Source organism: Pterocles gutturalis, unplaced genomic scaffold, assembly GCF_000699245.1.
Source record: "Pterocles gutturalis isolate BGI_N339 unplaced genomic scaffold, ASM69924v1 scaffold7127, whole genome shotgun sequence".
Classification (NCBI taxonomy): domain Eukaryota; kingdom Metazoa; phylum Chordata; class Aves; order Pterocliformes; family Pteroclidae; genus Pterocles; species Pterocles gutturalis.
In genome coordinates, this window is record NW_010110110.1 from 46471 (window position 1) to 71717 (window position 25247).

The following is a 25247-nucleotide window of genomic DNA, read 5'->3' on the forward strand; positions in this document are numbered from 1 at the left end:
TGCTTTAGCTGCTGTCATACTTCATACTTATGTTTGGTTTTTTTTTTCCTCTGTTGTGGTAAAGTCTTTCCTTTGTTATGAAACAGACTGTGTCATGCCTTCCATGGGGGATCATTTGATCTGTGTCCATTCAGAGTGGGGGTCAGCTCTAGTTTTGTGATGATAATATAGTTTGTACTCCATATTAGTAGTTTTACCTTTAAGTTGCAGAAAACTTAATCTGTGGAGTTTTGTGCTTGGAAACTAAAACTGAGGATTACAGAGAAGGAAATGAAGAGGAATTGGCAGGATGTTGAAATGCATTTTTAGTGAACAGTTTAGTCATGTTTGTAATAACCTCTCATCTGTAAGAACAAACCTCAGTGGGACTGTTAGCAAGCTATGAATGCTATTGTTAACTCCCTCTGCGTGAATGCTCCTTCCCCTTTTACACGTCTATTCCAGATTGGTCATATTTAAATTCTTTAATGTGATGCATATCTGCTTTGATTCTTTTTTTCTCCATCTTTGTGTACATAGAGTAAGGCATAGGATGATACTCTTTTCCCTAACAACTAAGGTAAAACACTTGAGTATCGATAATTTGTTTAAAAGTGTTGTTTTTATTTTTTAAAAAATATATTGTAGTGTCTGGATTATCTTACTTCTCAAATCGTAGGTGTTGGAAGCCTGAAAACCAATAAGCAAGATATTCTGGACTGTTTTCTCAGAGTTGAGTACGCATGACTGAGTATTAGTGATGCCTTTTCTCCACTTGTATTCTCTGGTTTTAATGTGCATTTCCTTTAGGATCAGCTAAACACCCTAGTTCCTAGTTGTTTCATTTCAGTTGTTAGTTTTCTCCTCTTGCTGTACTCAGTACGATTAAAGAGAACTTGGGACAGGTTCTGTTTATAAATGTCTCCATATTTTTTTCTTAAAAGAAATCACGCCTAGGAGTGCTAGTTTGTCAAAAAGGCTGTTTAAATGTTGGTTCCTTGTTATTTTACAGTGCTTAAGATACAGCTCTCAGAATATTTTATTTTGCACTAGTTTGCTTTCACAATTCAGTGACCACCTTGTGTTCAAAATATTTTTTTGTGATCTATTTAAATGTATTCTGAGATTTATGATAAGCTTGTTCTTGTGTAACCTTCCCCACCCCACTAGTTTCTCTTCCTCAGCCTTCTTGGGCAGACTTAAATACTGTAGAAACATCAGTCTCCAAAAAGTAATAGCTGACAGATGTATAGCCAAACTTAATAAATCTGTTATTTAAAGAGATTACACAGGATTCTAGGCTTGAATTTATGGCAAAAGGCAAGTGAACAAAGCAGTTGATGTGGTTTGGTGGTGTTTTTTCCTGAAGAACAGCATGTGAGCACCACTAACATGGGTTTTAACTGAAACTGGGTTTTATTGTTCATTCCCAGCATTGCTGGTTTCCATTAGAAAACTGGTGAGAAGAAGCAGGTTGGGAGAGAGAAATCTCTTGAACTTACTCATGGCTGGTTGTATCACTTGTCCTTACGCGAGTGTGTTCTCTAGAGCTGATTCTTTATCTCTTCCTTTCCAGTGGATCTCTGTTGAATGCGCACTGAGAGAACAGTTAATCCTGATTGTCCTTTTTCCCATCCTGAGTAAACTGGGCTCTTCTGAAGTAGCCTTTCTGTGAATCTTTCCTACCTCTGACTCCTTTCTTGAAACACTGCAGGTTTTTTTCTGCTTTGGGCCTGCTTTTGCTTTATTCTGTTTCCTTTTATGGCTGTATTGTGTTCGGTGAGTGGAGCCACTTGTTCTTGTCCTGCTCTGACCCTTCCAACTGATAAATTCCTCATGATGCAGTTTGATAGTGTGACCTTGTGCTTTTCTATAAATGTACCCATGATATCATTTCCATCAAGTTCTTGAATATTCCAGCCTTCCCTTATGTGGCTGATGCCACTCGGCTTGAACTAGTGAAGTGTTACTATAACGTACTCTTTTGGGCATTTATTTTTTTCCCTTTTAACCAGTCTTCAATGCATTGTCTGTAGATGGCCACCTCCATCTCAGTGCAGTTGTATGTAGGTTAGGTCTCACTTCTGTATGTATTGCTGCGCTGTGTTTGGATGCCACTTGGCTTGAACTAGTGAAGTGTTACTATAACATACTCTTTTGGGCATTTATTTTTTTTCCCTTTTAACCAGTCTTCAATGCATTGTCTGTAGGTGGCCACCTCCATCTCAGTGCAGTTGTATGTAGGTTAGGTCTCACTTCTGTATGTATTGCTGCGCTGTGTTTGGCAAAGCCAATGTGTGATGTTGTAGCTGGTTGTTGAGGTAGGTAGTGTAAGATTTGAGAGCAGGTTTGTGTACCACGCTTGGTAAATATGCCAGTGCTGCTAAGTACATAAAACTAGAAGAGCTGTAGTTCTTATAAAACTGTCTGATGATGATGACCACTGGTTAGATGTTGAGGAGAAACACTTCTTCTCTGGAGTTGTTTTTCCATATACTTGTAGAGTAAGCAATTGAGGTTTAATGTTTAGTTTATTTTTTGTAGGCAGCTCGTTTGTTGCTGTTTGGGTTTTTAGTACAGACTACATCTTGACTTTTTATGCCAAGCACTATGTCATAGCATGCTTTTGAAGAACCAACACTTTTCTTTTGGGATAAGGCGTAACTTCCAAGACCTAGTTGTGTCATGCTGTTGTTATGGGCCCCCTTAGACTGAAGTCTGGTTGTTTATCTGCCGTGCCTATCTTGTGTATGGAAAAGTGTTTTAATCTGCTTTGGTGATGTCAACAAGACTGAAGTAGAATATATTAAAAGTTGTAATTAGTTGAAGTGCTGAGTGGGGTGTATGTGATCTCTTGAGCTCTGAGGGGCTTAAGATGTGCCAGGGCTGAGGTTTTTCTTAGGACAGCAGAAATGGGCATGTGCTAGAAAACTAAACTAGTTCTAGTAATTCAGATACAGTTCAGAGGCTTTTTAAAACTTAAAGTCTCCACCCAAGAAACTTCCTGTGAGATCAGTATACACAGAAAGAAGATAAGGAGGTCCTAGATTTTAGTTGGATTGGTGCAGAAAACTAATCTTTTGTGGGGTTTTTGATGTTCATAAAGACCCTTGAATTCAGTGTGGTATATAAACATATTGGAGAAAATAACTTGCTTCAAACTTGTATGACTACTTTAGTTTAAATGATTACAGTGTATTTTTGGTGAAAGAATAAAATTGGTTTACAATAAATGCAGCTTTGCTTTACAGCAGAAGTCAATACGGTCACTTCCAGACAAGTCTATAAAAGAAGATGAAGAGGAGTAAATGAGAATAAAGTTCTTTCAAATCTTGCTAGTTGCTTCCTATCTAGGTGTTAGGAATTGTGCATCTTTCTGTGCAAGCGGAAAGCAAAAATGAGTTATTTTAACATGCTTCAGGTCCTGGAATCTTTGGCTTTCTTAGTTCTTGAATAATTCTCTAATCTGATTCCTTTTTATGTATATGTAGCAGAAGGAGCTGGTTTCAAATTTGCTCCTCACAGATTAGGATTTAAAATGTCAGTTTGCAGGGAGGAATAGTGCTTGTATTTGGGCACTACAAGATGAAGTTTGGACTTGTATATGTTGTTTTGGTACTAGCTGTTGCAGCTTTTTTCTAGGTGACTAGCTGTTGTCATGGTTATAGTTTCTCTGCGCTGTTCCCAGTGTCAAAGATCACACCATAGATTTTGAGGTTGCTTTGCCACACGAACACATCTGCTATGTTGTGTATCTTACTTTCAGGAAGATACTTTGATCAGGCATCACCTGTTGAGTTCAAATATGCAATTAAATTGTTCAAGTAAATATTTGCATTGACTAGCAAATGAGATGGTACCTTAGAGATGAGGTCTGTTGTAATAATGAAGTGATGGAGAACAAAATGCAGCTCCTGAACAGGAGTTCTTAACTCTGAAGCGCGATAGAAGGTAGACTGAGATGAAATATAATTTCTAGTACAAGTCATCAACAGTATAAATAATAGATGTCTTTCTATATTAAGCTTAATTTTGATGAGTCAAAAGATGTATCTTGCTGACAGTGTGTTTTTGAACCTATAATGACTAAACTGGTACTCTGACTTTTAACAGGAAAACTGCAAAAATGTAAAGAGCTTGGCTTAGCCCAAGCTTTTTGGAGTCTCAGCTGCAGCACCCTGTATGAAACATAAGTCTGTGTAGCTTTCCATTAGGTTTTTTTTAAGTTGCGATACTGGTATGACACACTTCATCCACCTAACAGCCTTTTTTGAGAATATTGAACTGGCAGTAATTAAAAAAATTAACTTGGCTCATTCAGTGCCCTGTGAAATGACTGTTCCATCAATCTGGATGTTTGCTTAATAATACTTCCAGTTTTTTAACTGCCTTCACATAGCTTTGAGAAAACAGCAAAGACAGTTCATCTTAAAAACTGAGGATGTTTCTCCTTGCTCCAACTGCGTACTGAGCAGCCAACGCTGGGCTTCTGTGTGCTGATAACTTCATTCTTAATGTGGTAAGCTTGTAAACTTCAACCAAATGTCTTAAGTACTGAAGTGCTCAAATTATGTCTAGAAGCTGATAAACTGATCTAAAATAAAACACTATTACAATAAATAGTCTGTTAAATGTAACTAAAACATTTTAGAGCTAATCTTGCTGGTTCCTTTTTTTTTGTTTGGGTTTTTTTGATCCAGAGTCCTTCCTTCTGGGCAAAAATGCAGAATACTTCAGAAGCTGGGAGAGAAGATCAATTTATTTCACTTTTTTGCAGCTTCTTGAACAAATTTGTCTTCCTCTGACCTTGGGCCATTACTTTCAGCTGCATGAAAGCCAGTGAACTCACCTGAACTGAACTTGTGTTTAACTGAATTGTGCTTAGTTGATGCAAGTTATCCAGGACAATTTGATAAAAGATATCTTTAGACTGTCAAACATCTTTCTCCTGTAGCAGGGAAACACCCTCTGGTTTTAATTTGAAAACAGCACTATCAGTCTTTCACACAAATTATTCTACAGTATCACCAAAGGAAACTTGGTCCTTAAAAGTGTGTTTTCCCCTAATTGTACCATCAGTTTGACAACTCATTATTTTAAGTGGACAGCTTGTAGCAGGGCCCTATGTATATGTGAATGAGTTGAGGTTTGCCTATGTAGCCCAGTTATCAAGTGAGGAAGGGTGGCAGTTCTGAAGAATGATGACTATTATAGAATAGCTGAATGCAGACACTCTTCTCTTGGTGGGTTTTTCCAGTTCTTCCTCTGTAGGTGCAAATGCTTAGTAGTGTCTTAGTATCTCAGGGTAATGCAAGAAAAAAAGCCTCTTGCTCACATCAGTAGAATGTTTGAACATGAATTATCTTTAGCACAAAGGTGGGTCTGTTTGTTTTCATGATGCAATGGGATAAAATGTTGAGCTATGCTTTGGAGGCCTGGTGAAAATTGTTAACTTCCAGTATTTGCAGTGCCCCGGTGTTCCAGGTATCGTTACATGGTTTGCTTTGATCAGAAATATTGAAGTGTTGAAATCTTACATGCAGAATTTTTTGTGTATAACTGTTTTGTGTAGCTGCCTGTATCAGTAAAAAGGATTGAGTGCAGTAGGAAAAGAACATGTTGTACATGTCAGTTGAGGGGAAGGAGGGATGTCAGATCTTGCACTTTGATGGATACTCAGGTCTGCATCAGTACAGGGGACTGGCCCAGTGTGTCCCCTCTTCTGGATGCTCTGGCACTTCACTGGAGTCACTGGTATCTGCTGTGGGTCGTGGGTGTGAGTCGAATCTCCTTCCATCTTGCCCTTACCCAGGAAGGATGTATTTAACAGGAGGCTCCAATAACAAAATTTGTTTCTAGCTTACAACCTGCTAAAGGAAACTGCCTTGCCTCCACCTAGCCTGAAAAGTAGAACTACAGGCAGGTAGCCGTTGCGGTCCCTTTTCTCATGCAAGAGGTGAACTAGTTTGTCACAACTCAAGAACTCCATATGAGGTTGCGTATATGTTTTACGAACACAGAATTTAATCAAGAGTCTTTTAAGAGCAGGGGGTGAGCAAGTTAAGCCCTGCAGAGGTGCTGTCCTTCTGGGAAAGGGTTTTGCAGATTCCAAGTATTCTTCGGGCTAGGTTGTTGATACTGTATAAAGCAGGTTGTTGTTTTTTTTAATTTTGTCTAGTTATATTTTAACTATCTCAGCTTTCAGTTCTGTTTTAAGTTGTTCTGTGTGCACTTTGGCTGTCTTCTAGATTAAAGCATATTAACAGTAAGAAGCAGGAGAACTTTGTGGCATAAATTGTTTATCGGGGTATTTTTTTTCTGAACTTCAGCTAATGCTGGGCAACTCCATTTCAGCTAGTGGAGTTTAAAAAGGTGCACGTTATAGCAGTATTTACATTGAAATAGTAGGTTAAAAATAATTAAATGCTGTGAAGTAGTGTTATGATGCACAAGTAGTATGAAAGATCTTAAATAAGATCTTATAATGCGTATGACAGGTGCCTTGTGGCTTAACTGTCATGTCCTATTTTGTAGAGTTTCAAGGTTACTTGTAACTGTTTTAGTGTGTGCTCAGCGTGGCAGAAATCGGATGTGCCTGAAGCATAGTCAACATAGAGCATCACTGAGAATTCTTCATTAGTGCACAATAATAAAATTGATCCAGAGGCAGAGACTCCTGATGTGCTGCTCTAAGTCTTGAAGATGTAAACTTAGTGTGTGGTTTTTTCCTTTTCTTCCTTTCAGCTTTTAATTAGTGCTTACTTCTGCGTAATAGCTTGCCTAAGCAGGTTTTTTTGAGAATGTTATTCAGTGTACTTGTTTTAAGGACACTTACCTGAATAAAATACGGACTTGAGGATTTAAAAGTGATTGTGTACTGCTGTAAGTGCTCAATGCATAGTGTTCATTGTGTTAAGTGTTTAACAATATTGTTTGAATAAGGTAGCCCTTGTAATGTGTATGTGTGTTACTATGGAACCAGAAATAATTTTAAGTTGAACTCCCAACGCTTGTTAAATTTGGAAGGGTTTTGCTCTGGGACATGCTTTTTTAATTTTGTAAAACTCATGTAGTTGGCACAGGAAAGTTTGTTTTCAGGGCATGCGAGCGTGTAGTTGGGTTGGTAAATGGCTCTTAAGCTTGTTAAATTTAAGTACTTTGTTCTTGTGTATGGAGTCAGGTGAGTAGGAATGGAGTAATGGGATTTAATGTGATGCAGAAATACAGTGGAGTGTGTTTCTAGACAAACTTCAAACTTATAGCTAAAAAGTATATGCACTCTGAAAAAATACTATCTTCTGGTATTCATATTGTAAAATAACTGAATTCCTTCCGCTGTCCCCTCTTCTAAGGAGAGGATACCTCCTCAAGTGTTCAAATAACCATGTGAAGAAGTAAGAATTTTTTGTCCTCTCTGTTACTGAGCCCAAGCTACCTGACTGCAGAAAGCATAGACCCTAGGTAGTTAGATAGTGATTAATGAGCTTAAGTGGCTTGAGTATATTGGAAAGAACTTAATTGATTTCAATCTTTTGAAGATGTATTAAATTCTTCATTGAGATCCAAACTGTTTGGTTGCTACCATATCCTTGAAAAAAAAAAATCATTCTGAATTCAGGTTAGCTTACCTTTTTACTGTAGTATTTGAGCTCTGCAGGAGGGATCCTCTCCCTGGAAGAGTGGACAGCAGAAAGGATTCAGTTGTTTTAAGGTAAATTAACTCCTGAAGTGATAGGGTGCTTGGATGTCAAGTGTAATGTTTTCATTGCATCTTGTAGTGATGCAGAAACAAGTTGGTTAAACTTCAGGGTACATTTAGATCTAGTAAGAATGTCACACTCTTGACTGTTTAAGGGGAGGCAGAGAGGATCCCTATATAAATGCATACTTGCAGTACTTGAAGTATGCATCTGCTTGTTAACAGCTGAAGACTTTGAATCCCACCTTCAGCTAGAGTAAAGTGTAACGCAAGCTTGTTCAAATGGCCTCGGAACATTTGTAGTGGACATAAGCCAGCACGTTCTTGTGAAAATACAGAATTGTAGAAAACTGTGAACTATTGGAAATGGTCAAGGAAGTTTTCGTACATGTCATGTTCCTAGCAGAAGCATTTTATCAAGAGTGATCCCACTCAAAATTAGGAGTTAACACTGACCAAGTTAATGTAAGTGACCTTGTAGACTAGTATGGATATGTGTATTCTATGTTCAGGAGACAGTGTGTGTTTGTGGCTGTTTAAAGAGCACATATATGCATACCAAAATATATAAAGTAAAAATAAAAAGGTTTTTCTGTACCTTTTCCCCTATGCTCTACCTTTGGAGGCCTTGACATGGAAGCATATTGCCCAATGGTGATCATTATGAGGACTGAAGTAATACTGTGCAAAATGCTTACTATCAGTGACAAACTTACTGAGGTTAAAAAATACTTCTATTATATGACCCTTTTTTAAAGTCACATTCTTAGTTAAAACTACCTTGATACTTTTGGAGCATAATTTTTAAAATCAAGGCTTGAAGATAAACTCTTGCTTCACTTACAGATTATGATTATTAGCTACTTAAATAGGATAAATTGTAAGTCTCCTAGTGGTTTCTGATTTTTGCCAATATATGATTTGTTACAGCTATAACCAGATAAATGTAGATCACTTCAGCATAGGCTTGCTATGTAAGAATATTGTCTGAGAGGGGGTTTCAGTGTTGGAGTTGTGGATCACAATTGTTTAGAACCCCTCTAGGCACTGGGGTGGAGGGGAGAGATCACTGGGGATTAGGGTATAAGTGGAGTTTGTACAGACTCTTCTGCCTTGCCACAATTCCCTTCACTGGCATCCAGCCATCTCTCAAATGGGTATGGTCCTGAGAGTTAATCAGTCCTGTCTTTGTGATCACTGATTTTTAAGGACAGATAACTGTCTTTCCATTGCCATCTGGTGTGTAAGGGAAGGGTAGATGGGCAGATCCTAACAAACCTTGTCCTGGCTGGTTTTGCCATTATCATCTCCAGTTGCTTTCTGAGACTCTGTAGTTCATGTGTCCCTACAGTCCTGTCTTAATGCATAATCATACTAATAAGGTGTAAACTTTGGAAAAGGAGTTAGGTTAGACCTTCCGGATTTGTGTAAAAGTGCATGGTTACATATAAGGCTGAGAGTGAGGGCACACAAGTGAGGATCCTTGTCCACATCAGAGGTAGATGCTTGGGTGCGATGCTTGCAACAGGCTGTATTTTGAAGACTTCCAGATCCTCCAATTACATTCCTGGTTAATCACAGATATTAATTTGTTCTCATGTTGTAATGTATTTGCAGGTTATGCAACAGCCTTAGGGAATTGAACTACAAGTTGCAAGCTTAGTTTTTACTCTTAAACGGACTTGGCAATAGCTCTTAAATTTACTATGGCAGTTACTGCATATGTTGGGTTTTGTCCATGTGCTTTATATGACCACTGAAAGTACTGCAGACTTTGGTTCCCTCCTTTGAATGGTTTTTATTGAACTCCTCTCAGTTGAGGCAGACTGTCCTTTGAAATGTGTCCTGTCAGAGTAGCACAGATTTGGAGCTTTTTCCCCTTGAGAGGTACAGACCACTCAGCACATCAGTTGGTAGCAGCCACTGATCTTTGGCAGATGGGGCACAGTAGTTGCTGCTAGGGCATACAGAGATCCTTCTCACCAGGAGCAGGCTTCAGTGTCCTGGCTCTGATCCCGGGAAAAGCCTGGCTGTATCACATAGCCAAATAGCCTTTCCATCTTCCTGGCAGTTTGTTGTACTTGCTGTTAGTGCTGTGCCCTGTTTTCTCCACAGAAAAAAGTGGTAGAGTGGAAGGAGGTGTCCCAAGGGCCGCTTAGTTGGACAGCACTGTTATGTTATATTTCTGTAACACTCTAAAATTATGGTCCTAGAATCATAGAATGTTTTGGGTTGGAAGGGACCTTAAGGATCATCTAGTTACGACCACGTAGTCACATAATGCCAGTGCCAAATGAATATTATATTAATAATACTGATTACTTTAAAGTTTTAAAGTCCTCAGGACTCATTATAATGGCTGTCTGTCTGTTGTGCATTTGTAGAATTTAATTTTGACCTATGTGCTACATGCCGGGATTTATTCTTGGGCTTTTTGCTGCATTTCTTCTACTTCCCGGGAATGCTCAAGTTGTGCTGCAAGCCCTAGTAAACCAGCTTGCAACCTTTACTGCTTCGCCCTTTTCAAAGGGCAAGAACTCCATGAGCTCATATTTTAAATGAGTTTTCTGCCTTGCTCTAAAGTAAAATTTCTTAATCTGACACAATGACCAGTAAAGCTTCCAAATATTTGTGCTACTCTTTTGGATAGAAAGGAAACTTTTGTGAATCAGGAGGATAAGATGAATATATTGCTGCTATCAAGCGTGTTTCTGAGAACTTAATCAGTATGCAAGTACCCAAAGCCTTGCTTCACTCCTGAATTCAAGGAACTGGCAACCCCTTCACTCCGTCCCTCTTGTCATGCTGCAGAGGTCACCAGTGTCGTGTCCCATGCTAAAAGCAGAATATAAATGTAAGCTTGAAGAGGTAATTTGAGGTTTGAGAAAGCTTTTGACTGGGTGGCAGCTGCAGCTTGAAACACCTCATCTCATAGAGGCAAGGTGCCTGCAGCAGCTGCGTATGGTCCATGTCTCCCCCTCTAACAGCAGCCTGGCCTGACAGAATGTACTTGTGGCAAAATGTCTGTGGGTTTAATGAGGGTGAAACTTGCTGGCAACTATGGCCCAGAAAAGCACTGCCAGGAGCGTGAACACTTTTCAGATGGCTTAATGCAGTTAATGATCAGTTCTTTCCAGATAGTAACCTTGTTTGTGTGAAAGACATTGCCCCTTGCATTAAAAAAAAATCTGCTCTGTTTTGTAACTGAACATATACTGTTGCATCAGCTGAAGACTGTCCTTAGTCAGCAGTTTTGATTTCCAAAATGTGATTAAGAGGATTGCTGCACAATAAATATTCAACATGATCCTTACTTGTGCTTTGATTTGGGCTCTGTAGATTATTTTAAATGGGCAAAGAAGAGGGAACTGGGTAGAATTATGCCCTTGCCTAAGCAAGAGAACAAACTAGAAAAACAGATGGTGCTAAAAATAGTTTATTACCAAGGTCTAAATATGGCTCTGATTTTTTTCCCTTATAAATAATGCAGCTATAAATCCTGCTACATATCAATAAGTATTGAATTAACTCCAAGCTGTTGAGTGTTATAGAACCTTTTGGCTGCTTTCCAAGCTTGGTGTTACCCTCCATTCATAGGATCAACATTTAATTCCTTAACAGGGGAAACCTGAAGAATTCATCCTCTTTGAATGGAAACTTAGACACAGGCAGCTTGAATGAGTAGCTAGAGGCTAAGGCATCCCGTTGCAATGGAAGGGGAGCTGTGCCTGAGGAGTTCCTGCTAGGTCACAGCCAGGATGAATCTCCTCCTTTCTTTTCTGCAACGCATGAACAATCAAAGGGTCCTTTTTTATCTATTGTTGCCGTGGAGGGCGTCCATTTAAAGTTCAAATTCCAGCAGGCTTGAGAAGAAGGAAGGGAGATAGAAGTAGGCTGGGCTGGGAGATGATAGGCAAGCATCAAAAGTGAGCTGAAGACAAGCCAGCACTTTGTCCTGTGACTGGACAGACTGGGCTGGGGGTACTTGGTTTTGAATGGATGCCTGGAAATCTTTTGGATGAGTGAATGAAATGCTACAGAGGTAGCAGGCACAGAGAGCATCTGGCGCTTTGCTTTCCTTGCATCAACAGAGTGGGTCACAATGTGAAATTAGGCCCAAAATGGCATGCAGTGAAGTGAGCCCTTGTGCTGGAGGTTCCCTGTGCTCTGGCAGCAAGGGACAGTGAGGGAAAGGAAATCTCATTAAGGATAGAGGGTTGTTTTCCCTTTTTTTGTAAATGGTGCTCTGTAACAAATGTCTTGCAAATAGCTGGAGCTTCTCAGAGCTGCTCAGCACTGTGTGGCTTTGTCAGACCTGAAACTGCCTTTGTATGTTTATGGTACTTTTCTGTAAGCAGTGTGCTAATAAGAGGAGGGGGCAGCTCAATATCTGCTGCAGATTTGCTTTTCCTTTCTGTCGAGTTCCTGTATTCGTTGCTGAAGGAGCTAATGAGTACCAGACCAGCTGCGTTTGACGTTATGAGAAAAAGGGCCATCTATTAACTCACAAACCAGGTTTCAGCCAGCTGTGGATATTTTCTTCTTTAATTATTACTTAGCCTGTCATAAAATTGGATTATGCTAAAATTATTGGTGATGTTGTTTGGAATACAATACAATATTGAGTTAAGAGCTATGGCTCAGTGTTATATATAGGGTACTTATAGTTAATGTGCCTGAGCTGCACCAGAGGGTTTAAAGAGAGGTGAGAGCACTTTTCTCAGGTTTTACCATCTGGGTTTTGGCAGGTGGCAGGGGATTAGTGGGTTGTTTTTTTTTCTTGCTCTAAATTGCAAGAGATGGTGACTAGCAGAAGAGTTGAATAATGTTTAATCATCAATATGGGAACTTTTTTCCAGATCTCTTGGCAAAAAATGAAATACCAATTAAATTTTTAAAAATATATTAGAAAATGAGTTATACCTCTTTGAGTTTAACTTAGGGTAGTTTTGGGAGAGGGTGTTCTCTTAATATTCAGTATTCTTGTAATAACATGGTGATCAAATGAATAGATTAATGCATCTTGATGGTACCAGAATGGAAGGACTCGTTTAATTCTGAAACTAGGCTTTGGTCTTCCGTACCCTGAGTATTATACTTGATGAAATGTCCCTTGCTTTTTGACAGTCACTTTCTATCTAACTTGATGCATCATCTTTGGAAAGAGACCTAAACCAGATTGATTCACCTGAGGTTTTTCTCTACAGAAAGGTTCATTAAAATAACTTTGGAAAGTCTTAGTTTAACTGTCCCGTGGTCTTTTGTTAGTCTTGCATAGCATAGCTTGGTTCCTGCTGCATTTATATACTGGTACATAGGTGCATTAAAAGCAAAACAGATGTTTTAAGCATGTGAAAATGAATTGATTTGAATTTCTCTATATCAATTAGTGATGTCAATTTGTTCTTCCATTAGGGTGGGAAATATTTACTTGTTTACATGCTCTTTTCAACTTTATACAAACTGAAGAAAAGTTTGTATTGATTTTAAGTTAGATGCAGCTTTTAATGGAGTTTGGTTTATAAACAGATGTTTTCTGCATAAGTGATCTGGGAGGTGATGGTTTGGTGTTAACGTTAGCTGCAGATAATCAAATAGCTGATCTGTTCATATACTTGAAAGTACTTAATTCTTTATATGCTGATGACGACACGTACTTCTGCAATAAAACTTAAGTATTACCAGAAATTGACTTCTAAGTAAATGAGACTTCTGATGAGTTTCCTGATTTCAGTTTTCATTATAGCACTAACCATGTGATTAAAACTTAAAAGGCTTTTATGGTATGCTGGGAAGCTTGCAAGTCGTGGTAGTATAAACAACTGAGTCTTTAAAACAAGGTATGTGTAATACTTGAATGTATATACCTTCTTGAATGTTACAGCTTTTTTCATGCAAACTCTGATTTTGCTACAAAATAGAGGAAAACTGAAGTTGGCCATACAGTGAGAAGTTGAGCTCAGTTTTAGTGTTACCACAATGCTTTAGGATTTTGAGTGTTGACTCTGTCTTACACAGAATTTGCATATACTTTGTTTCTTTTCTGACTTGGTATGATGTGTTTTTAAAATATGTATTGTTGTTTTTCAGTGCAGCTGAAGGATAAAGGACCACACGTGTGGTTTCCTGACTTAACTTTTCTAGAAAAGATGTTGAGCATCAACTGGAGAAGTGTTGTCAGCTTTGGTATTTCAACCAATAAACAAACTTGTCCAAATTGTATCTACCAAACAGAAGTTTAGCATAAGTTGACTCAGTTTTACAAAAATCTATAGTGGGCTTGCTGCTTGATGTTGAGAGCATTTCCTGAGCCACCCAGTTTCAGAAATATTCAGAATGGTCCAAAGTCAGATACTAAACTAGAAAAGTGCAGTGCATGTACTGAAGGTGAACAGTGCTAATTCTGTTCTTTCTCAACAAATGTGTTCAACTTAACTTGTCTCTGGAAATAATTAGTGGCAAGAGTCCACCTACAGTTTGAATTAGTGTTCCTACAAGAATTTATTGTTGAATTGTGGCTTTTGCATTCAGTTGAGCAAAAGACTTGTAACAGCACTTGTACTTTGTCTGCATGTGTATATGCCCATGCATGCGTGCCTGCCTGCCCTTGTATAACAAGATCTTAAGGTTTTGTTTTGGACAACTATTTCTGTAGTGGAAAATTGGTCCAAAGAAGGGGGAACTGTTCCCAAGCTGAGGTCGTGTTTCCCTTTCTCTCCCATCCTCCCTCCCTGGCAGAAGTGAACTTTATGGCCCAATTATAGAATCCCTTAAAATGCTAGTTATGATGGAGTGCCAGCATAACCCAATAATATAGGTGAGGCTGACATCTGTCAGTAACTAATGAGGGCAGCCTTAGAATTAGGACTTGGAGTTTACTTCTCTAATTTCTTATGAAGTTGACCCATCGTATCAACTTAATATTTGACCTTAGGATAAAAAAAAAATGAACACGCTAGAATTTTGAGAAGTTGGTACATGGGTGTACTCTGCAAAAATCAGTGCATGTGTGATTCAGTTGTGAAAGTAATTGTTTGCAGCTCATAGCGGTCATGAAGGAATAAGACCTTGGCTAAACTGCTCAGCAATGGAAGTTCTCTATAAAAATAGATGACACACAAATGGCAGGAAATGAAGCCAATATGGTCATGTTTTGAAGCCACAAGGGTCAGATCCTGTCCTGTGTTACACTGGTGCATAATCAATCAACTTAAACCCTGTTACTTGAGAACAGTTTGGCATGGTAAAGTGAACTTCAAAATGTGACTGATTATTAGGAGTTCTGTGGAAGCACAGCCATAGCTTTTTCTCTTCTTGTTTGAATGCATCTAGTCAGAAATGTAGAAACCTAGTAAAAGTCTTAGGTTTGGAGGTAACTTTTTTGTTTACTTTGTTTCAGAGCTCATTGTAGTATGCACCACTGTTAATTACTCTGTCAGAGCAATAATACATCAGAAGGCTTTGGCTACCCAGGGTGGTCTTTGTGTTTTGGATCCTGAATGCCCGAATGTTGAGAGATGATACTGCAAGCAATCATAATCTTGTTAAGTAGTTTTCTCCTACTGTTCAGGGATATCAACATGTTGAGCAACTGTGAAGTGTGTTAGTATATGTCTGTGTGAGGGATGTGTGTGTAACTCACGCTGATGATGTGAGTGTGCTTCCTTAGTTCCCAGTTTGAAATGCAGAAAACTAGATGCACCTTTCTAAAATCTGTATGAATTAGATATTATTATTGAAACTAAGTATTTAAAAAATCATTCTTTCATATTATTAATGAAGTGGGTAGTATGCACTTTAACTTGTTACTTGTTTCCAGAGACTGTTTCTTTTTCAAAAGGAAAGGTAACAGTCCTTGAATGGGAGAGGATGGACCAACTCTGGCAAAACATGAATCATTTCTGTTGGGAGAGAGCACGTGCTGACATTGTTTCCCTTTGTGCCCTTCTACTACAAAACCAGATGTGTTCATCATTCCTGTATGAATACAAATGGTGCAGCTGTTTGGTCATCACACCATCACTTATTAATGCAGTTGGCTGATGTGAATTTGCCAGACAGCCTCTCGAGCTGGTGCAGCACAATAGATGCCCAATTCCACGTTGTCCAGCTCTTCAGTTTATCCAGAAGGGGGATAAGCCCACTATCCGTATTAGAGGTGTGCTTAAGATCAAGCAGGGAGTGAGGAAATAACTAGATGAAGGTGTACAAAGAGTTTTCTCCCTTAATGCTGTGCAATTGCTTTGCTCCTGCAAGAGACGGCAGACAGCAGCTGCTGCCTAGGCAAGAACAGAGCTAGAACCCTTCTTCCTGGCCACTATTCTTGCCATTTCAATGCCCTTTTGAGTCTTTTCTCTGTGGTGCTTCTTTCCCTTTGAGGAAACTTCTGTTCTAATGCATCAGTGCATTTCAGATGAACACTGCTGCTGTATCTAGTAGTTGTCTTGTTTGGCTTAATTTTCTTTCTCCCTGGCCAAAGTCTTGTACTGTATTATTCAGCTGAACAAAGCAAATGCCATTATGTTCCACTTTGTTTGACACTATATTGATTATCAGCCAGTTCTGAACAGTTAAATCTACTGTGTGAGCCTCTTCTGTTTCAGTTAATGGAATAATTGGTAGCATCTGTAGGTATTTATGCTTGTTGAACTGGTACTAAGAATAGTTGAAAGTTTTTAAACTTAATTGCATGCAGGTGAAATAGGTAGGCGTGATGTTTGCAGAATGTAGTTCCAGTCTCATAATAAAAGATTGCATGATTTATACTTACTGAAGCAGGAAAGGTAAAAGGTTGCAGTTCACATATCCACCAAACTACGAAATGTAAGAAGCCAACATCTCATTCAGAGTTCCATACTGCAAACTTTTAAAAATGCAGTTTAATGTTGGTCTGGGTTTTATATAAGGGGAAAGTTGCCGTATGTGTTCACCCCCTTCATGTTAGTATTGGTATTGAATCATATTCTTGACTGTATTACATTAAGTACTGCAGTAACTTGCTACGCTTCCCTTTGTCTTTAAAAACAAACACAAAAAAAAAATATTAATCCCTGTGATGAATAGTCCTGGACTTGCAGGCACAGCTAAACCCAGCACCTGGGCTTCCTGTGAGTATGTTATGAGCTCTGTACTGATCTGCCCCTATCCGACCAAAATTTAGTTTAGAAATGAAGGAATAAAAAACAGCAGTAATGTTTTGTCTGCTTAAATGCAGTTTAGGAAAGTACCCTTAGACTGACAAACTTTTCTTTAATCTGGTGAAATTCCTTAATGCTGGAATTTAACTGAGGTGATGTGCACGCTAAGCACGTGGGGGGTGAGCTAATAGCACTGAGGGGGCCTGTGGGTTATCTCCTCAGCTTTTCAGATGATCTTTGCAAACCACTGCAAGGAAAAGATGTGCAGAGGGTATTTAGTTTGAATGTGAAATATGATGTCGTATGTGGAGTCTATCATGAATCATTTTTATGTTTGATGTTGGGGCAAGGGAGAAGCAGGTATTCAGGGTGAACTTAATCCATGGTGGTTGTCATCCTTGCTGTGTTTGGGATCTGCCGTGCCTGTGACTTCACGTGTGGCTATTTGGAATTTGGTGTGACAGCAATGATTTTAATTGGGTCTTAGAAAGCTTCTTAGCTAAATGAGTAGGCTGCTGTACAGGTCTGAACACTGCAGTGCATGAGTCTGTTCCCAGAATCTCCCCACCAGTATGGGTGACCAATGTGTGGGGACAGCAGTGGTGAGAACTGGACCCCCAGCTCCCCCCCTGCCCCCAGTCTTTCTGCATTTTGTTTTTCTCATTTGTAGACTTTTAACTATTACAATTATTTCTGTCAGTTACCTCACATGGTGAACAGCCTTGTATTCTTGCATATGAGTATAATTAGACAAATTCAGCATTTTGCTTAAATATTTCTATTTCATTAAGTTACAGTATTTTTTCAACTAATAGTACTAAATAAAAAGCCAAATTAAATCGCAAGTTCTTGCAGCTCATAAACAAAACTTTTAAGGATACTGTGGCACAATTTAGAATATAAGCATAAAAATCTAGGCCAATAAATAGATCAACTTTTGTGGTAGACTACACCAGAAAAGTACATGCTTAAATGTAGAACAGTCTGGCTAGTGGAAGATGAAAGCCTGTTAGTTCGTGATGCTGTTTAGCATCTGATGTGAAACGAGTTGATGTCAGTTTACTTCTTTTCCTGGACACCTACATCTAAAAAATTAAAATAACCTTTGAAGATACAGCAGAGACAAAGTACTGAACAACTTTCGTTTCAAGTCGTAGCCATATTGCTGCGTGTCAGCTTGTATTGATTTTTAACTAGGTCTTTGGCTTTGCAAATAGGATTTACCTTATTTGACTACAAGAACTGCAGCAGTAATTTTATCTCTGATGTAAGGAGTGGTGGTTATTGTTAAGTGTCTAAGTACATGGAAAATGGTAAAGGTTGTTCGCTCTTTCTTATAGCCAATATTCCATGTTTTTCCTGCTTTCTAGTTCTAGATGATGAAGTAAGCATTGCATTTTTTAATGCAGAAATACATGCCAGATTTCCAGGAACATGAGGGATAACTGCAGAGCTCCAAAAAGTGAACAGCACGTTTGGTTCCCAAAGTGAATTTGATCCGAGATTAGATTTCACCCACGAAGGTGTCAGAAATTTTCTATGGATTTGATTGTGTCCACAAAATATGTATATAGAAATGCTTTTAATGGCTTGGTTTGTAGCTCAATGCAAGAAAAGAAAGTAGGTTCTCTTTTGATTTTTTTTAAATGCATAATTTGAAAATTGCAGTGGGTTTTGACCTGAAGTATTTTTTTACATGCTTGAATTTAAAAACTTAATATATTTCTACACCTTTGATTTCTTATTTGAGCACAGAGAAATTCTTTCCTGGTTAACTTTATTTTTTAACTTTTAGAGTGTATTAGCAAGCTTCAGGCATATAAAATTGAGGAATGCTATATTGTTTTGCTACTGTCAGTGCTGCTGCATACTGATGAAGCAGTATTTCTTCTCAACTGCAGCTTCTTAAAGCTAAGGTTAGCTGTGAATGCTGAAGTGTTCACAAAATGCTCAGTGCTGTTCAAGACAGAACAGAGTCAAACATCAAGAGCTTTTCTCCACAAAAAGGTTAAGAGTTTGTTACACAAACACAGCATTTTTTCTTACTATTTTTCACTTTATGCATAATAGAAGATGCAAGGATTAGGACTGTGATGGGATATTTTGTAATCTATACAACCAGCTGAGATTTCTAATGATTTACAATAAACACTGTCCATGTCTCCAACTCGGATTGTCACAGGTGATTATATTAATGCAAGTAATTAGATGCATGAAGTGAAAATTCAGTTTACAGGGAGGGATGCTGTTTGCATCTGTCTGTGGTAGGATGTGGTGGTATGTTCTGAAGGCAGTTTTCAACACAATTCAATGAGCTGTTCAGGACCAGCCTTTTGTGATAGTTTGTTCTTATCATTTAAAGTCGTTCCTTAAGTCTCCCTCTTAGCTTCATTAAATGAAGTCTCGTCAGTGTAACAAATTTGTACCGTGGTTGGACTTAATTATTGCTGAGGCTAAACTGAACCTTTTTGGAGGTAGGTTTGTTCTGAGATACGAACACATCATGCTGGATGTGATGCTTCTGATCTAAAACTGAACTGTGGTGTGAGTTACAACAGTAAAGGCATTTGGTTTTGAGCCAGTCTGACTCATCTATAGGAAACATAAGCCCAGGAAGTGAAATAAGGACCTGTGAAGCCCTCAAAGGGAAATGCAGCCCATCTAAGTTGCTCCTTCCCCATCTCTATTGCCTGGCTAGGTACAGGGAAGCAACAGAACAAGCCACGTGTTGCTCCATGCTCAGGCTGCCTCTTCAGTGTTTTACGCTTGGATTGGTTGGTTATGTTCCAGAAATGCCAGGATCTCCTGATGACCACTGCATCACCCACATCTTTCGTATTGCTGGTAGAGACCGTAACAGTCAAAAACCCTATGTACCGGTGTCTCTGAAAGCAGCATCTCTTGTGTTGTGCAGTCATAGGCAAAAGTCTTTGGATGGCACAGAAAGCAAGCCAGATAACTAGTCCAGTTTGTCTGATGAAGCCTATGGCTTCAGGGAGCAGCCCATCCTGTCATGATGGCTAGTGCAGAGAAGCAGTAGGATGGGCTTAGGGCTTCTGGTGGTGTCAGGCTTCCTCTCTCCCTTGCTTTGTGCCAGCTGCTGCAGCTGCACCTCTTCAGAGCAGCTGTATCTCCCACCCCCATTCAAAACTGAGGGGGAAAATGGGGGGGACTCGGTGTATGATGGGGGCATGGGGAACAAGCATGAGAACTGCTGCTTCCATTGTTCACTAGGTTTTCATGCAGTAAATGACTTGTTTTTCCCCTTGACTACTGTAGCAAATGTTCTAGTTCTGTTAGTAAAACAAAACCAACCTTTTTATTGCTTTTTATATTTGGAAAGTGATGTATTATGGGTTTCTGAACTGGAGATTTAGTAAAGAGTACAGACATTAGCTTCCTTTCAAGCTACTCTGGGCCTGCCTTGTTTGCTTTGTATGGCAAGGGTCTAGAGAGATTTCTTTTATTTCCTTCCCCACTATTGTTTTCGGTACAAAGTTTTTTTTCTTAATATTCAGACATTTTATCGCCTCATGTCTTTTAAAACTCTGAGTTTCTTTTTTTCTTTTTTTCCATCACACAAAAGAATACTTCTAGCTGATTGAGTTCTATCCATTGCCAACTGTGGACTCTTTTGTCTTGTTAGTCCAGCATCCTTTATAAAATGAGGACCATTGAGCAAGTACTCGCAGGCTCCCCACTGAGCACAATTGTGCTTGAAAGGTGTGGTACTGTACCAGTGTAACATGTAAAGCTGCAGTTTAGAGGGCTTGAATGCATTGCAATTTCTACCTTTTGCTTTGTGAAAGAAGTGAGATTGTGCTGTGAGATAATAAATCCACCTATTTTTAATTCGGGTGCGTTGTGACAAGTGCTTGAACAAAGAACCAGTTGAATGCACTTGCTGTTGTGTTGAAACCGGCTAAAAGTTCCCATTCAAGTGGTTTCAGTGCAGTACAGCTAACAGGCAATTTTCCATTTATGTACACAAACCTTCTAGAGAGACAGCTGTGTGGTTGGATTAATTTCTAGCAGAAAATTGAATAAAAGATATTTTGAAGGGGGACTTGGGAATTCCTTTCTAAAACATTGAAAGCAAAACTTTCAAAGCTTTCCTTTATTTGATCCCTTTCCTTCCCAGTGCCTACTGTAAGATTTAAAGAACTGAAAATATTGTACCCTACACGGAGATGCACAACAGGAAATGTGTTCTTTTTCAAAGCAAGAAGATAGAATTAGGACTAAAATATCCTTTACCACTTTCTACTTCAAAAATATACTGTTTTGCTTTTAAGTAAATGAGAGGAATTCATATCTCTTAGTCATAAAAAGGAGCTGAAATATTTGTACTTGAATAAGCTGTGAGCTATGTAGGAATGTTTTGAAAACGGCAATGTATTTTATACCAAAACTGTTTTCATAGGGGAGTGAAATTTGGAAATAGAAAGCTTTTTGATTATGCAATGTTGTCAATTTTGTTGATCCTAGTCACATGCAAAATTGGATGTGGGTTTCAACCATAGCTAACAAAGGCTTTGGTGAATGTCTCCTGACAGAACTATGGTCACCAGGTTGTTTTTTTGTTTTTCCCTGAAAGTTGGTCTTTGGATGCAGGTCTTGGAGTTGCATAAATCAACTCCTAAATCAAGTTTGTTTGTGTCTGTCCAAGGAAACTAGGTTATTCCGTAGAGATCCTCTGGCCTGAAACCTATGACTTGGTAACTAACAATCCAGTGTATATTGTAACACATCAAAACTGTTTGAGCAAGCAAAGAGCTGTGTGCAATCCAGGCATAACAAACCTCTGATGAACAGTGGAGTGTGTTCATGTGGTGCAGGCTTGGGGAATGCTGCCGCAGTGTCTTACCTGTGGAGAGATACCAAAGATGGTGAACCACCATCCCGTACCAGTACTGCTGTCACTCCTCAGCCTACTTGTGCTGTGATTGAACTCCAAAACTCAAGTGGTTGTTTTTCTTTGCTTTTACCTGAGCTTTTACTCAAACTGTGTAGATTTGATGTAGTGATGTCCAAGGAACTGTATGAACTTGCAGAGTGGCAGTGGGCTTGTCAGCAAGATGTTCCTTATCTAACATCGACCCTCAGGTGTCAGGCAGATCACCTCAATGAGGTCTCCTCACTCTCCTCTCCTTTGTCCAGTTGTATACAGGCAAAGCTGACTAATTCAGATTTCGTCTGAATTTTTGAAGTTTTGTTTAAAAACTGCCCAAAGATACTGGTAAGCTGCTCATGTGGCTGCTGACCTGCAGTGGTGAAGTAGAAAGATTATCCAGTGCTCTGGAAGAGCATCTGCAATGTAGTATACTGGGAATGTTACAATGTTCCTATTCCATCTGAATGACAATGTTCCTATTCCATCTGAATGGATCAACAAATATAAAATACTTAAGAAATGACAAATTGAGGGAGGAAGCTGAAAATGGGTGTGCAAGTTGGTCTTGTTCCCTGAGGATCTGCTTATAATAGAAAAATTGCTATGTGTCTGTGGACTGGAGTCACTTAACCGGTAAGATGTAGAAAGCCACCACAACTTTATTCTCCTGGCTCCTTCCACCTCTGAGAGGAGTGCTGGCTGTTCCGTCCTCCTCTCACTGCATGTGTATATGAGGCAGAATTTAGAAGTTTCTGAGATATTAAAATCTTAAGTTCTGCTGTCTGCATAGTTCTGTTTTTTTTCTTAAATGCTGCTTCTGGATTCTTGCAGTTATATGAGAAACTTAGGCATTTTATTCCTTTATCTGAGGGACAGAGGTAGCACATTTGCTGAGGTTTTGTTTTCTTTTTCCCTTCTCTAAATAAAAGTGAGTGATTCTATTATTAATATACTTTCCATTCAAACAGAATTGCTCAGATTCCTGGTACCCAAATGTAAGACAAACTAAGCTGACTCTGGAGCAAGGTGCTTCCAGCAGAAGCTTGGTTTTCTCCTGTTTGGAGGTTACCCAAATGTGCCAGTTCCCTTGCAGACTTTTGCCATCTCTAGAGGTGAACCCGAGGGCTCATTGTGGGCACCCTTGGGAACTTTAAGAAATTAATTGTTGACTAGGCTGCAGTGCAGCTGTCTGACCTAAATGCTGATGTTACCAAATGCTATGCTTTGGATTTGCCAGAAAGCTAATACATCAAACTGGGCGTCTGTTGTTCCTCATTTAGTTGCCCAAAGCTAAGTTTTCGGATCTTTCTTCATAAAAAGGGGATTGGTAGTTTTTCCCTCACTAATGGGAACCTACATAGGCAAAATATCTGTGCAAAGCCAGATTACCTAGTAAGTAAATATAATTCTTTTTTTTTCTTCATTCTTCTTGTTGTGTCCAGGATTATTTTAAATGTATCTGGCACTCTGATTTTGAGTACATATTCTCGTTTCATTCCAGAATTTAAGGAATTTATTCTGCTGCTCCTGTACAGTCATGGTTAATATATTCATGTATTTTTTTAATTGCAGACTTTAAAAAATTCCAAAAGTCTTTGCTCTCTTGACTATGAAGATGATGACGATGACACACAAATGAAGACAATTGTGTCATCCCCATGTGACTCAAATGATCTTATGAACATCATCACCCCTGGTTCCAGTCCGATGAAAGAACAGCTGGATGAAGTAAGGCACCATGGGTCATGCCAAGGTAGCTTCAAAACAAGGGATTATAAGAAAGCAGCTGCAGTATGTGAAAGTGATGAGGACACAAGTGATTGTGAGAGCACCGAAGAAGGCATCTTTCCTCTAGACTGTGGGGACTTGGACCTAGAGCAGATTGAAAACAACTGAGACTCCAAGTTGTGTGCTAGAATCAGAGTTGTTCTAAATTAAAATGATAGAGGATTACCTTTGCCATGCATAATCCATGTCCCTGAATCTCTGTATTGCCTATCTTGGGCCTGTGTTAGAAGAAATGTTTCAGGTGGGGGAAAAACGTGAACCATTGTTACCTGTTTAGTCTGTTGATCAATATGTGGATGACAACAAAAAAGTAGGAGGTTAAATGTTATTTTAAACATTAAGGAATAATTTTGATTAAAAATTTCCTAACAGATATTTTGCATTTTTATGGCTTTTACAGTTCTGGAGAAAAAGCATCTCTATTTTGAAATGAATTTTCAGAAGGGCATTCTATAAAACTAAATCTGTCTACAGTGATTCTGGTGCGGGTATATGTTGCTTTTGTTAAAGAGCTTAATGTGAAAAGTGAATTGCATAATGAAATTGGTAATAAACCTTCAGATAAAACTCTTAAATATCTGGTTGACAACTGGTCCAAAATACTTACTGCCATCTTTGACAGTGTCTGGTTAAAAAGACTTCATAACATGTACAAATGTTCTTTTCATACATTCAGGACTTTTTGATCAAAATATGGTAGTGACCTTAAAGGTTAACATTTTCCATGGTTTTACTACTTGAATTGTTTTCTAGCCTGAAGCAATGCTAATTTAGGTGGGATAAAACTGCAAGTAGCTGCCCACCTACTTGGTCATTATGTTTTCTGTGGTTCAAAAGAATGTACAACAAGAGCACTTGAACTTTTAGACAGGGACTTTGTAATGATCAATTCCCCAGGAGGTGATCCCTTCAGCAATACTAGAAGGAAAATAGTCCTTGAATTAAATAAAACGACATTTTGCTTTGCACTTGTGTCTGCTTATGAATTTTACTAGTGGAAAATGTGTAGTCTGTGGCAGATTCTGTAGTATGGCACTTATGGGTGGAATTGGGTGGAGGGGGAAGGCAGACTTCTGGTCATCTGCAAAGAAAGTGACATCAGGTTAGTCTGGGGAGCTGGGAAGTAACTCATTCATGATCCCAAAAGTGTGTCTCAGTGATTACATACAGTGTAATAATCTCAAATTTAATACCGTATTCATCGCAGACTACTGCAACACATACTTATTTTGTTAGTTCAGCTACCATAAGAATTTTCCTGAACAAGGGAAATTAATCTTTAAATGGTTTTAAATTGGGTAGAAATGGGGAAGCTTAGAGTATGGCATTTCGGTGTGTCATGTTATGCTCAAGTGAGCCAACTGCTACTGTAACTTGTGCCATAAAACCAAAATACAGCAATGTATTTTAATCACATTCCATTTGCTGACTCAAAATAAGAAATAAATATCTTGAGGCATATGACAAAGGCTGTGGCAAGGTGTGACACAGGCTCCACCCTTGTCATTAGGGTCAGCCTTTGATCATAAAGAGAATTGTCCTTTAATTACTGAGCCAGCTTACATAACTCAGTATCTATACAAAATTTTAAAAGTTTGGGTAGCCAGTAAGAAGCTCTAAACATTTTTCATGCTTTTATGATTCCTACTGCATATACAACTATGATGGCAGTGATCTGTGATGTTGATACTGGTTTACGTGCGTAGTAAGGTGCAAGAACACTGCAGAGACTTGTTAGTTTCTTGATATG

At 38.8% G+C, this 25247-nt stretch overlaps 1 protein-coding gene across 1 annotated transcript in view; it reads left to right on the plus strand.

Moving 5' to 3' along the window:
- The window catches only part of LOC104461579 (protein FAM53A-like), a 49383-nt gene extending 24918 nt beyond the window's left edge, over positions 1-24465 (plus strand). Inside the window, 1 exon segment of the mRNA XM_010073214.1 lies at positions 23282-24465. Within this exon segment, the coding sequence (XP_010071516.1) occupies positions 23282-23605 (324 nt within the window). The 3' untranslated portion in view covers positions 23606-24465.
- Positions 24466-25247: the final 782 nt, after the last annotated feature.